Raw genomic sequence first — 14,118 nt, 5'->3', positions numbered from 1 at the left:
TGAAACTTTAGGATTGTTAAGTGCCAAGGTAGATTCACAAAGTAAAGAATTTAGTGATCTATGTGAAGCCATGGGAGATTTGAAGACTGAATTCGACACTTTGAATACCAAAGTAGAGAATTTTAAGATAGATTTAAAGAATGAATTGACTAGTTCCGTGCACATTCATGTAAACCAACTGTTCACTGATCTTAGTAACAAGCAGAATGATACTTTCCAAGGTTTAGCAAAAAAGTTAGAATTTGATATTGAGGAAAAATGTAATATGGTCAAAACCAAAATTAATGAAAAGTTGTGATCATTTGCAAATGTACGTAATGTTAAGTTTAATGCTGTAAAGCAGGGATTGAATACTTTAAAAGAGAGCATCAAAAAGCAAGATAAGTTAATGCAATAATCCAATTGCAAATTATAGGTGCCAGTACACTAGCTGTCAGTACAAGTAGATAAGGTAGGTCAGAATTTCAAAGAGAATATATCCAACTTTGATATTATAAATCTATGTAGTTTGGAGGAACCATTTGAACAAATTATAGATTGAGAAGTGATCAAAAGAATGACATCTGGGAATCTGTCTCCTATGGCTTCTTCCGAACTTAATGATACCAGGAAGGGCGTAGATGAACTCTGGAAGGAATTCAAGCTTATTCAAGACAAAGTAAAAAAAAGAGTATCTTCACCTGTTGTGTTTAGGGAAGTGGTGACTGATTTCCAGTGGGGAGACTTTCTAAAGAAGTTTAAAGAGAAATACTGGTCTGCCAGTGTACAAGAAAAGTTTATACCAGATCCATGGGATCTGGGTGGAGTCATTTATCCCCCAGGGACATTAACATTCTGAGTTAATGTGAAGAGTGATGACCATCAGTTCCTGATTTGTTTTCGGTGTTTCTTCTGTAATAATTTTCCTGCACCAAATTCCCTCAAAGTCTTAAACTATTCTATCATCCCCCACTTAGAGGTACTGGAAAAAAACCATACCAGCAAGAATTTGTGATTACGTCATCCAAGATTGCTCCTGGTAAGAGATTTCCTTGTTCCAGTCGGTTAGACTACTAACAACCCCTAACTCCATATATAATCTCTTATGGAACTAAAAAAGCATCTTCATAAGTGCTTCTGGTACTACTCTTATGTACCCTGCAAGAGCACATATGGGGTAGGAATTTGCACTGTGCATTCGTACCTACCTGTCCCCAATCTGGACTTGTCCCAACTTTGCTCAGCTGCAGCATGAGGTGGAAATTAGCACACATATTGTCTCCAATCTCCGTCATTTGGCATAGCCTTGGGACAAGATATATTAGGTGCGCCTGGTCAGCTCTTATCTCCCTTGGTTTTGACTGCCGTGGTCTCCACGTATACTTAAGTTATATTTTTGCTTGGAATGATCTTGCTATGTAATCTCTTCACCAGTTTCTGTGCAAAACCTGTGTGTAGAGGTCTGGGCAAAATCAACGGCATCAATTTTGTATATCATGATGATATGTGGTGACATTACGATGACCTCAACAGTGGTTTTTGTGAAGGCTGCCTGGTGATCCCTTTCTCTGTCAAGTAATTTCTGAAGTCATGGGAATACTATTCTCACACTGAACATAATATAGTCAAGGCAGCTTTAGTCCTTTTGTGCTATGCGAGTTTCCTGTCCTCGCTGAGCTGGCGTTACGACACCTGTGTTATTCTTTGACAGATGTACTGCCATAATCAGTCCAGAGTTCCAGTTTATACTAACAAAGAGATAGAGGGGCTGGCCAGTACTTACCTCAGCTCAGTACAGCCAATAGATACACAAAAAACAGAACCGAAAATTTACATTCCTAGCTTTCGGAACAAATGTTTCTTCATCAGGGAGGAGAGAGGGAAAGAAAGGGAAGAAGGGTTCTGTTTTTTGTGTATCTATTGGCTGTACTGAGCTGAGGTAAGTACTGGCCAGCCCCTCCATCTCTTTGTTGGTATTCACATCTTTATATGAGATTTTCCATTAATCATTCAGAGTTCCAGTTTATATTTCTTGACACACATTTTTTCTTTGTGAACTGAAGAAAATATTAACTTAGCAGAACATATGATACTGGATGACTAATTAAACAACTGTGATAACATAGGATATAGATTTTCTACTTTTTATTGAATATTTCATACCTTTTATGAGATGTGATGTAGATGGGGGGGGGGGGGGGGGTTGTATCAGTGTTGAAAGGGGTGGGTATTGAGGATAAAAGCATGGTTTACAAAAACACATAAGTCATGGTTAACACAAGACACACGTCACACTGTTTGGACAACCTTTGCAAACAAGTGTCCCTGATTCTTCACCATTTGCTGTTTCCATAGGGTTCCTAAGATTTCCTTCAGGGACCTCAAGGGTAAAGGTGGGGATGTCTGTTTTGTAGGAGATGATTTAACACCAAACCTCCTCTGGCTTCTCACTCAAGTACCTACGAGCTACCTTCCTGAGGAAGGGGGTGGGAAGGGTTTCTTGTCTTTGAGGCTGTCTTTTTTTCTCTTCTTTGATCCTAGCAACCATTTCTATTTATTTCCTTTCTAAACTTCTCATTTGAGGACTTATCTATTTTTCCTTCTGTCCACATTCATCTACTTCTATCACAGAAGTCCTTCCTGGTTTCTGTGGTTTCCAATAACCTACATTTTATCTTCGATCAGAAGGCTGAAGAATCAGACTACACAAACACACATCTAGATACAATCTACATAAACACAAAGAGATCAAACAATGGAAAATCCAGGATGGAATGTAACAATATCAGAGAAGGAAAGTTGCTACTCACCATATAGCGGAGATGCCGAGTTGCAGTAGACACAATAAAAAGATTCACACAATCATAGTTTCAGCCATTAAGGCCTTTGTCAACAGTAGACACACATACACACACACACACACACACACACACACACACACACACAACTTGCACACACATCTGCAGTCTCAGAGAGCTGAAACTACATTGTGAGCAGCAGCAGCAGTGCATGATGGGAGTGGTGACTGGGTGGAGGTAAGGAGGAGGCTGGGGCGGGGAGGGGGAGGGATAGTATGGTGGGAGTGGCGGACAGTGAAGTGTTGCAGTTTAGATGGAGGCAGGAGAGAAGGTGCGGAGGGGGGAGGGGGTAAGTAGCGGAAAGGAGAGAAATAAAAATAAAAAGAGATTAAAAGACTGGGTGTGGCGATGAAATGACGGCTGTGTAGTGCTGGAATGGGAACATGGACGGGGCAGGATGGGTAAGGACGGTGACTAATGAAGGTTGAGGCCAGGAGGGTTACGGGAAAGTAGTACGTATTGCAGGGAAAGTTCCCACTTGCACAGTTCAGAAAAGCTGGTCCCTACAGTGGAAACACTGTTTTGCCACCAACCCGACCAATCAGACCCAACCAAAGATCAATATTGAATCTTGCTTAACTCAGTTCACTCCTCCATACAACCATGATCCACCCACACTGCCTCCAAACCACCCCTTGTTAACTTTCCAGAATTTCTTATGCTCGAACATTGCCTCACCATCATTGTGTATGTGCGTGTGTGTATGTGTGTCTACTGATGAAAAAGGCCTTAATGGCTGAAGCTGTTATGTTGTGAATCTTTTTATTGTGTCTATCGCGACTTAGCATCTCCACTATATGGTGAGTAACAACTTTCCTTCTCTGGTATTGTAAACACAAAGAGAGATGGATATGCAAACAATGAGGTAACAAATTAGAAAGTTGTGAGAACCACAAACTGTTGTAGAGGGAAAGATATGTGGACATTGGGAAATATGCACACATCGTTTTTTATTATGGTGGTTCTACATTGCCTGTTGATATAAAAACTATCATACACACTCAAAAAAAAAAAAAAAAAAAAACACGCACACACACACACACACACACACACACACATGAGAACTATGACAATTTCATATCACATATATACCACATAGATTTAAAAAAAAAAAAAAAAAAAGAAAGTTCACACTGAGCAAGTATACATAAAAAGGAGGCATGAGTAATGAAAGAGAATGTGAGCAAGACTGAAATAATCATGACGTTTATTTAAGGAAAGTTGGTGCAGCAAATACTGTGATAAATTGAGGAGTTGTAGGATAGTGGGACTTGAATAGTGTATGTAAATATATTACCTACTGAATAGTATATAGACATGGAATCTATTAAGCATGTAGAAGTTGAAAAGTAGAGGAGGACTCCAGGGATTAGATAAAGTATTAAGAAGTATATGAGAAGTGTAGGATAGAGTTTTTTATCTTTACCAGAAAATATTTAATTATGGTATGCATAGGAATGTATACTGGGGGTAATGAACCATGAGGCCTATTCAGAAAGAAGAAGGGGGGCATACCCAGCATTTACTGAATATAAAGGGCAGGTGTACCTACATGGGGATAGGACGACCTGTAGCCTAATGAATAGGGATGTTGTATAAAGGGGCGTACCTGCCAGAACGGATAGAGGAAATGCACTCGTATGGTCAATCCACAGGCAAGGTATAGATAGTGATCATTGGGGAAAAGGGCCGTATCATGACAGAAGTCACACATTTTATAGGGATTATTCTGGTAAGTTTGAAATCTATGCACAACGAGCATTACTACATACTATGTAAGTTTGCAAGTGTCAAAAGGAACACTTTCATGTTTTCATGTTGCCCAGAGTTCCTCCAAACTACATAAAATATTAGAAGTAATAGATACTTAGGAAAGGTAGTGTTTAAGATGAAAACAGTAAATAGATTACTCAAATCTCACAGACACCTGTAGTTTATGATTGAAAATAAAAATAAAGTCTCATGTTTCCTAAATACTAGTCAGACATACTGGATCACTAATGAATACTCAGGTCTTGATATCAAAGTATCGCCCAATGTATACTGTTAAAATGTGAATTGTTATTAGGTGTGGTATTAATGTACATGATGATTATGCATAAAATATCGCGTGTTCGACCTGAGGAGGGGGATATGAAATGTTTTGAGAATTTCTGTGTAAATTCTAGAACTACTTGGCCTTTGACTGTCTCGAACACATGATATTATAATTATAAATGTGAGAAGCCCTATCTACAGCAAGTCGCCTGTTTGTGCATGCAGCCCAAAGTGTGTAGTAAGAAGACTTCAGACACGGCAGTCGAATGGCACCGACAAGTGTTTGCCGGGCACATCATGGAAGTTTAATGAAAGAACACGGCAGATTCAAGGAACTTCTGTGTTATTTCATACTGTTTTATAACTCTGACTATTGTAGTGAAAAAAAGGAAGAACACTTGAAATACTGTTAAATGGATGCTCGTCTTCGACATGGAAAGGTTAAGATGTGTTTTCAAATTCGGCATGAGAATGGACCTGGTTTTTTGAGCCAACTTTCTCTTGTGTGTAAATGAACTTTGTTTCTAACCTTTGGATAGACAAAGAGATTTACTTGACAGTGTTTGTTTATGTGAAGAATGAGATTTGTAAAAGTTTTGATGTTTGAATATCCATCATTAAGTGAAGCAAAACAAACTGCATACGTCTGCTTATTTATTTAGAAATAGAAAGAATCTTGAGAAATTCCTGTTCCTAGCAAATATACTTTGGAGAAGAAGAGAAAAGGAGGTTGCAGCAGCAAGCTAACCAGCAAGGAAAGTTGACTGACAATCTCAAGTAAGTTGCATCGTTAAAGAAGTGGGAATTTACACGCATACTTCATCACTTTAAGTCGTCCAAAGTGTTAGAATACAATATGTTTCAATACAAATTCAAACATCTCTTTTGTTTACTTATGACTTTGCAGTACTTATTGTGGTTGTTTTCTTGTACCACCCCCCCCCCCCCCCCCCCCCACCCCCATGAACCATAGACCTTGCCGTTGGTGGGGAGGCTTGCCTGCCTCATCGATACAGATAGCCGTACCGTAGGTGCAACCACAATGGAGGGGTATCTGTTGAGAGGCCAGACAAACGTGTGGTTCCTGAAGAGGGGCAGCAGCCTTTTCAGTAGTTGCAGGGGCAACAGTCTGGATGATTGACTCATCTAGCCTGTAACACTAACCAAAACGGCCTTGCTGTGCTGGTACTGCGAACAGCTGAAAGCAAGGGGAAACTACAGCCGTAATTTTTCCCGAGGGCATGCAGCTTTGCTGTATGATTAAATGATGATGGCATCCTCTTGGGTAAAATATTCTGGAGGTAAAATAGTCTCCCATTTGGATCTCTGGACGAGGTCTACTCAGGAGGACGTTGTTATCAGGAGAAAGAAAACTGGCGTTCTGCGGATTGGAGCGTGGAATGTCAGATCCCTTAATCGGGCAGGTAGGTTAGAAAATTTAAAAAGGGAAATGGATAGGTTAATGTTAGATATAGTGGGAATTAGTGAAGTTCGGTGGCAGGAGAAACAAGACTTTTGGGTAGGTGAATACAGGGTTATAAATACAAAATCAAATAGGGGTAATGCAGGAGTAGGTTTAATAATTAATAAAAAAATAGGATTGCAGGTAAGCTACTACCAACAGCATCGTGAATGCATTATTGTGGCCAAGATAGACACGAAGCCCACGCCTACCGCAATAGTAGAAGTTTATGTGCCAACTAGCTCTGCAGGTGACGAAGAAATTGAAGAAATGTATGATGAAATAAAAGAAATTATTCAGATAGTGAAGGGAGATGAAAATTTAATAGTCATGGGTGACTGGAATTCGGTAGTAGGAATAGGGAGAAAAGGAAACGTAGTTGGCGAATATGGATCGGGGGGAATAAATGAAAGAGGTAGCCGCCTGGTGCAATTTTGCACAGAGCACAACTTAATCATAGCTAACACTTGGTTCAAGAATCATAAAAGAAGCCTGGAGATACTGACAGGTTTCAGATAGATTATATAATGGTAGACAGAGATTTAGGAACTGGGTTGTAAATTGTAAGACATTTCCAGGGGCCAATGTGGACTCTGACCACAATCTACTGGTTATGAACTGTAGATTCAAACAGAAGAAAGTGCAAAAAGGTGGGAAGTTAAGGTGATGGGACCTGGATAAACTGAAAGAACCAGAGGCTGTACAGAGTTTCGAGGAGAGCATAAGGGAACAATTGACAGGAATGGGGGAAAGAAATACAGTACAAGAAGAATGGGTAGCTTTGAGGGATGAAGGAGTGAAGGCAGCAGAGGATAAGGTAGGTAAAAAGACAAGGGCTGCTCGAAATCCTTGGGTAACAGGAGAAATATTGAACTTAATTGATGAAAGGAGAAAATATAAAAATGCAGCAAATGAAGCAGGCAAAAAAGGAATACAAACGTCTCAAAAATGAGATCGTCAGGAAGTGCAAAATGGCTAAGCAGGGATGGCTAGAGGACAAATGTAAGGATGTAGAGGCTTGTCTCACCAGGGGTAAGATAGATACTGCCTACAGGAAAATTAAAGAGACCTTTGGAGAAAAGAGAACCACTTGTATGAATATCAAGAGCTCAGATGGAAACCCAGTCCGAAGGAAAGAAGGGAAAGCAGAAAGGTGGAAGGAGTATATAGAGGGTTTATACAAGGACGATGTAATTGAGGACAATATTATGGAAATGGTAGAGGATGTAGATGAAGATGAAATGGGAGGTATGATACTGCGTGAAGGGTTTGACAGAGCACTGAAAGACCTGAGTCGAAACAAGGTCCCAGGAGTAGACAACATTCCATTAGAACTACTGACAGCCTTGGGAGATCCAGTCCTGACAAAACTCTACCATCTGGTGAGCGAGATATATGAGACAGGCGGAATACCCTCAGACTTCAAGAAGAATATAATAATTCCAATCCCAAAGAAAGCAGGTGTTATCAGATGTGAAAATTACTGAACTATCAGTTTAATAAGTCACAGCTGCAAAATACTAACGCGAATTCTTTACAGACAAATGGAAAAACTAGTAGAAACTGACCTCGGGGAAGATCAGTTAGGATTCCGTAGAAATATTGGAACATATGAGTCAATACTGACCCTATGACTTATCTTAGAAGCTAGATTAAGGAAAGACAAACCTATGTTTGTAGCATTTGTAGACTTAGAGAAAGCTTTTGACAATGTTGACTGGAACACTCTCTTTCCAATTCTGAAGTAAAATACAGGGGTAAAATACAGGGAGCGAATGGCTATTTACAATTTGTACAGAAACGAGATGGCAGTTATAAGAGTCGAGGGACACGAAAGGGAAGCAGTGGTTGAGAAGGGAGTGAGACAGGGTTGTAGCCTCTCCCCGATGTTGTTCAATCTGTATATTGAGCAAGCAGTGAAGGAAACAAAAGAAAAATTCGGAGTAGGTATTAAAATCCATGGAGAAGAAATAAAAACTTTGAGGTTTGCCGATGACATTGTAATTATGTTAGAGACAGCAAAGGACTTGAAAGAGCAGTTGAATGGAATGGACAATGTCTTGAAAGAAGGATATAAGATGAACATGAACAAAAGCATAATGAGGATAATGGAATGTTGTCGAATTAGGTCGGGTGATGCTGAGGAATTAGATTAGGAAATGAGACACTTAAAGTATTTGGGGAGCAAAATAACTGATGATGGTCGAAGTAGAGAGGATATAAAATGTAGACTGGCAATGGCAAGGAAAGCGTTTCTGAAGAAGAGAAATTTGTTAACATCGAGTATAGATTTAAGTGTCAGGAAGTCGTTTCTGAAAGTATTTGTATGGAGTGTATCCATGTATGGAAGTGAAACATGGACAATAAGTAGTTTGGACAAGAAGAGAATAGAAGCTTTCGAAATGTGGTGCTACAGAAGAATGCTGAAGATTAGATGGGTACATCACATAACTAATGAGGAGGTATGGAATATGATTGGGGAGAAGAGAAATTTGTGGCACAACTTGACTAGAAGAAGGGATCAGTTGGTAGGACATGTTCTGAGGCATCAAGGGATCACCAATTTAGTATTGGAGGGCAGCATGGAGGGTAAAAATCATAGAGGGAGACCAAGAGATGAAAACACTAAGCAGATTCAGAAAGATGTAGTTTGCAGTAGTTACTGGGAGATGAAGAACCTTGCACAGGATAGAGTAGCATGGAGAGCTGCATGAAACCAGTCTCAGGACTGAAGATGACAACAACAACTTCATTTTGTCCACAAGGATGTTGTTGTCAATTTTCATGGCACGCATTGCTGCACTACAGTGTTTTTAAGTATGTGGTTGCACTGTATTGCTGTATGTAACCCTTGCCTTGGCATTTTGTTGCAATATTCACCTGCAACTATTCAGATATATGAGGGCGAATAAAATATAAATGGGACGTTATTTCTTTTTAAAAAAATAATTTATTCAAAGACACAAGGCAGTTACAGTTTATTTTTTCCACATAATTCCCAATTTATAAACACATTTTTTTTCAGAAAGAAGGAAGTTTTTATCATTGCGGCATCCTATAATGAAGCTGGTCACTTTAGGAGCCAGTTGTGTGCAAAACTCTCCATGCCCTCATCATCTTCATATCAGTGCTCACCAAGAGTTTCTTTAAGCTACCCGAACAAAGGGAAACCTCAGGGCGATAGGTTCAGGCTGTAAGGTGGATGATCAAGTTGAGTCCAGAGCATTTCCTGTAGTTTGGATAGCTTTCCAATATGGCTCCAGGCATTGTCACCTTGGAGGATGACCTGTTGGGTTAGTTGGTCCCGTCTTTTGTAATGATGTGTCTCCCTCACTTCCTTCAATAGCCCACAGTAGTATACAACATTGATTGTGCATTGTTCATGCAAAAAATCAGCAAGCAGACTGCCCCCCCCTCCTCCCTCTGCCCCCCCCCCTCCCCACCCAAGTCGAAAAAAATGGTTGAAAGAACTTTTCGAGGTGACAGTCGAGTCTTGGCTTGCCTTCACTAGGACTCCCTCCCCTTTCTCCACCACTCCTTACTGGCTTGTTTAGATTCAGGAGAGCAGTGGTGGACCTATGTTTCATTACAGGTGATGATCTGACTCAAAAATGCATCACCTTCTTTCGCAAACCTTACTGTAAGCCTCTGACAGACCCCCAAACATCTCACCTTTTCATTTCCTGTCAAAAGACGACTGACCCATCTGAAACACACTTTGTGGAAATATAGGTCATTTGTGATTATCACTTGACAGCTCCCATAAGTTATTCCTAACTTTTCTGCAATATCCGACACTCTTGCCCATCGATCACCTTCAGGAATGTCTCCACTTGCACAAATGTTGTCCTCTGAATGCTGATCCAAGGACGATGATCATGTTACCGGTTTTCCACATCTTCCCACCATTCCTTGAATTCTTTATGCTGCACAAACATATGCCCTTGATAATATTTGATGATCAAACTTTGCAGTCAGTCTCTGGAAAACTGCTGTTACTTGTGCTCCTTCATGAGCAAGAAATTTTATAATTATGTGTTGTTCATTGGAGTGATGTAGATGTTGCTCCATCATCATGAGCTTTAGTTGTGAAGCTGTTGAAGCTGTTGGAAGTATGTAACAGATGGCTCTTTTCACTCCCAACAGCCCCACCCAACAGTACTTGATGTGTTGGTCTGGTTCTACCAGCTGTTGATGCTCAGGAACAAAAATGTTGTTTATATATGATTCTCCGTCATATCTTCGGATTTTTCATTCTATTCTGTATCCAGGAAACTATTTTTAAGGTTCAGAAATTTTATATGATATTTTCAGAGTAGTGCTGTGTCAGTTTTAGCAAAATGTTTTCTTTGACATTATTAAACATATTGTTTTGTCAGCTAAGTAAATTCCCATATTTTAACAAGCTCATAGATACTGAATCAATCCACCTTGTTTGTGCCAAAAATTCATTTAATTTTCTATTATATTGTTAATATATCCAATTCAGGACATAACATTAATTATTTGCAGTTTTGAGCATGGCTGTTATTTGGCAACTGTATATTAGTTTCAGTATAAGATTAAACAGCCAACTGGTTCTACTAGGGGTGTCTTCATCAGAATGAACAGTTGCTAAATCCTTAAATTACATTGCAAAAAAGCAAAAGTCAGAATTTTGAGCAGCTATGCTCAAGTCAAAGATAAAACAAAACATTGTAGCTTTCACCATGTGTACTCAGCTGGGAGCATCAGACTTTTAATTATTTAACTCTGTTTCAGGTCGCACCTTATCATGTACAGTATACATGTCTTCATGAAAACTTGTTCCATTCTCTATGTGAAGAGAACAGTGGAATGGTCAAATTACCAACAGCAAAAGGAGATGATGCTTGGAAAGTGTACTTTGATGAAGCAGCAGAAGAAATTGTTGATGAATTTGCCATGAGATATGGCATTGAATCAATATATCAAGCTATGACGTTAGTATACATACGGTTCTTGTATAACACATATGTGTAGCTTGTGTACATTGCCTTCGATGATTTAATAACAGTTTCAGGCTAAGATCTCTTCAAAACCTCAAATGTATAACAAGATTTTGTTACAAATGTTAGTAATACTGTTGTCATTATAATAAAAATGGCGTGCACTATTAACATATGGGGAAAAAGATAAAATAAGAAACAGTTGGATACCTACATAAAAAAGATAAAACCATCTGTACTTTAAATTTTGATAATGGTTAATGTATCAGCCACTAGCATTCTTTATGTGTGCAGTGACCTCGTCAACAAAATTCAGAGCTTTCTGTATGTAATTGGATCTGTTCATCTGAAACTGTATCTTTAAAGCTGAAATGTGTTAGTTGTCTGTCCAATACACATTGTGCTCTTTTACTGCACCAGAATTCTACCACGAATTGACCTATCAGTTCACAAACCTGCTCATGTGCTCATATTGCTCCCACTCAAGGCCCATCCTGCACAGTTCATACCCAATAAAGTAGATTCCCTAAAATGCCATGCACTCCATCTACTCCAAATTATACATCTGTGGAGTTGAAAGAGCACTTGATATATTGCTACAGTTTACAGGAACCTTTCTGGATTACTTTCGGTGTTAAACTGTTTCGTGCCACCATCAGTGAGGTCTGGCTTCCTTCCATTGTCTGCTTGAGGTTCACACTCTGCTCCCTAAAGAGAAACAAGGCACAAGAAAACAATTCAAGTTACTGGAATGGGGCATGTATGGTTGGTTACCTTATAACATTTTAGACAGGATGTTGATCATGTTACCAGATTTCGGACTCTTCACTGGAAGTTTCTGTGCTCTGTTTCAGCAAATTGTGCTCTCAATTGTAACAATGAACTTTGATATACCATCTTGTCATACCTTTACGTATACAATATCATCACAGTCACTTTATAGTCTTATGTTATAGCTTGAGGTTCACACTCTGCTTCATAAAGAATGTGCCTAGAAACTGAGAGGTCTTGGGTTCGAGCCTCAGTTGGATCATGAATTTTTTGGTCTTCAGTTTAACCTAGAATTCGCATTTCCATGATATGAGGAGTTGCCAGAAACAACACAAGGCTCACATTCCACACTGAAGTGTAGGTGCCCCTTCCTGGTTGTATAACTGGGTAGCTTAGGGACATGCAAAGCGTCAATGTGGCATCCAGTAGAAAGATTTGCACCAGGCCATTGAGTCACATGAAATCATTAGTGTTATTAATAGTACAGCTATGTTTGAAATATGTAAATATCAAACACTAATATATTGCAAATCAATTTAAATAACAATAGTACCCAGCCTAGTTTCCGAATGACCATAATGTTTGTAAGAAACTAAAAAGCCACCTTGATTATTACAGGATATTAACAAAATGCAAATTAATGAGACACATAACTTGCAAATTTCTTTATTGCAAAGAGTAATTACATTTTTAAGAACTTACAGCTCATCAGAAAACTTAGGAGATGAAATATGGTGAATACTCTTCAAATCTTGTCAAACACATTGGACTGAGTTTTGATCAAATTAAGAAATATTTTAATTGTATCATAATTCGGAATTGCTGAACACTCTTCATATGTAATCTTGTTAACATCAAAATTCTGTTTTAATTTTTACACTGTTAATTAAATAAATGACATGTAAAAAGTCACATTCTGAGGAAAACTGACTTTAAAATGTACATTTGTTGAGCAAGCTTCAAAACAACAACTACGTTCAAAGTACTGTAGTATTAACTACAGAAACTAAAACATGATATTTGCATAAATAATGGCCACTACTTGAATATAGAATTTGTTCATGAAAGCCTTTAATGTTTGACATGTTTTTATTGTAATTATTGTTCTCTATTTATTATCTGAGTAGGAAGGTCAAAACATAATCAGCCATTTGAAACTGGAAGTAATTCCAACATTTTGGAATCTCTTGACATGGAATGACACACATTATTTTGATATGATTATGAGGAGACATATTTGCAAAGTCTGTTAAAGTACTAGACAATAGTAACGATGATCTTGCAATGTCATCTTACATTGTGTAGCTGTTATCTACCAATGAAATAAAAGTATCTCTGCAATGGAATTATATTTCAGATGTAATAGAACATATGATGCCAGCACTAGCTCTTCTCAGAAATTAGGAGTCCATTGCCCTAATATTATACAATGTGTGATAGCAACCATGGATTCTAGCTGAGAACTGCGAGTGGCATTTCAACGAGTATTGTATTGCATGATTTCAATGTACAGTAAATAATGGGGTCTGTTGACTGTTGCAGAGGAGTTTTAAATAACCTTTTGCGTAAACTAGAACCTGTTGGACTCTCCATCACTTTTAACAACTTTGATTACAGGTGAGGGTGGCAATTTTGAAAATTTGATTGACATATCTAGAAGGCTGAACTCTGAACATCTGATTTATGTGTGACACGAGATAAAAATGTTTATGCAGTTCATTACATTTCAGTGTTTTGTTGTGTTTTGTGGAAGTGTGGGAAATATTGCTGACAATTATATACATTTACTTTACAGTTTTCTGATAGTGGTGTTAGTGAAATATTTTGACTTGGCCTATTTACCAGAGTCAGTGGAACACATTGAGCAAGAATCAGTGGAGGAGAATGGGGTAGGACTAGTTCAAACAGCTGTAAACATGGTGGCATTTGATCAGTCAGGTCTAGCACAAGGAGGACTAGATCAGGATGGTCTAGAACAAGCAGGACAAGATCATAGTGCAAGCAATGTTTTGCTAGGGTTTTGAAGCAAACTGGAAAAGTGGTT

General features: G+C 38.7%; 1 protein-coding gene across 1 annotated transcript in view; it reads left to right on the top strand.

The window, feature by feature from the left end:
• Positions 1 to 14,118, top strand: part of LOC126198608 (protein unc-13 homolog B) — a 450,615-nt gene that overhangs the window by 176,304 nt on the left and 260,193 nt on the right. The window contains exon 8 of the mRNA XM_049935061.1: positions 11,098 to 11,297. Within this exon, the coding sequence (XP_049791018.1) occupies positions 11,098 to 11,297 (200 nt within the window). The remainder of the gene's footprint in view (positions 1 to 11,097; positions 11,298 to 14,118) is intronic.

This window comes from Schistocerca nitens, chromosome 8 (genome assembly GCF_023898315.1).
Source record: "Schistocerca nitens isolate TAMUIC-IGC-003100 chromosome 8, iqSchNite1.1, whole genome shotgun sequence".
NCBI classification, from domain to species: Eukaryota; Metazoa; Arthropoda; class Insecta; order Orthoptera; family Acrididae; genus Schistocerca; species Schistocerca nitens.
This window is presented reverse-complemented; position numbering and strand designations above follow the sequence as displayed.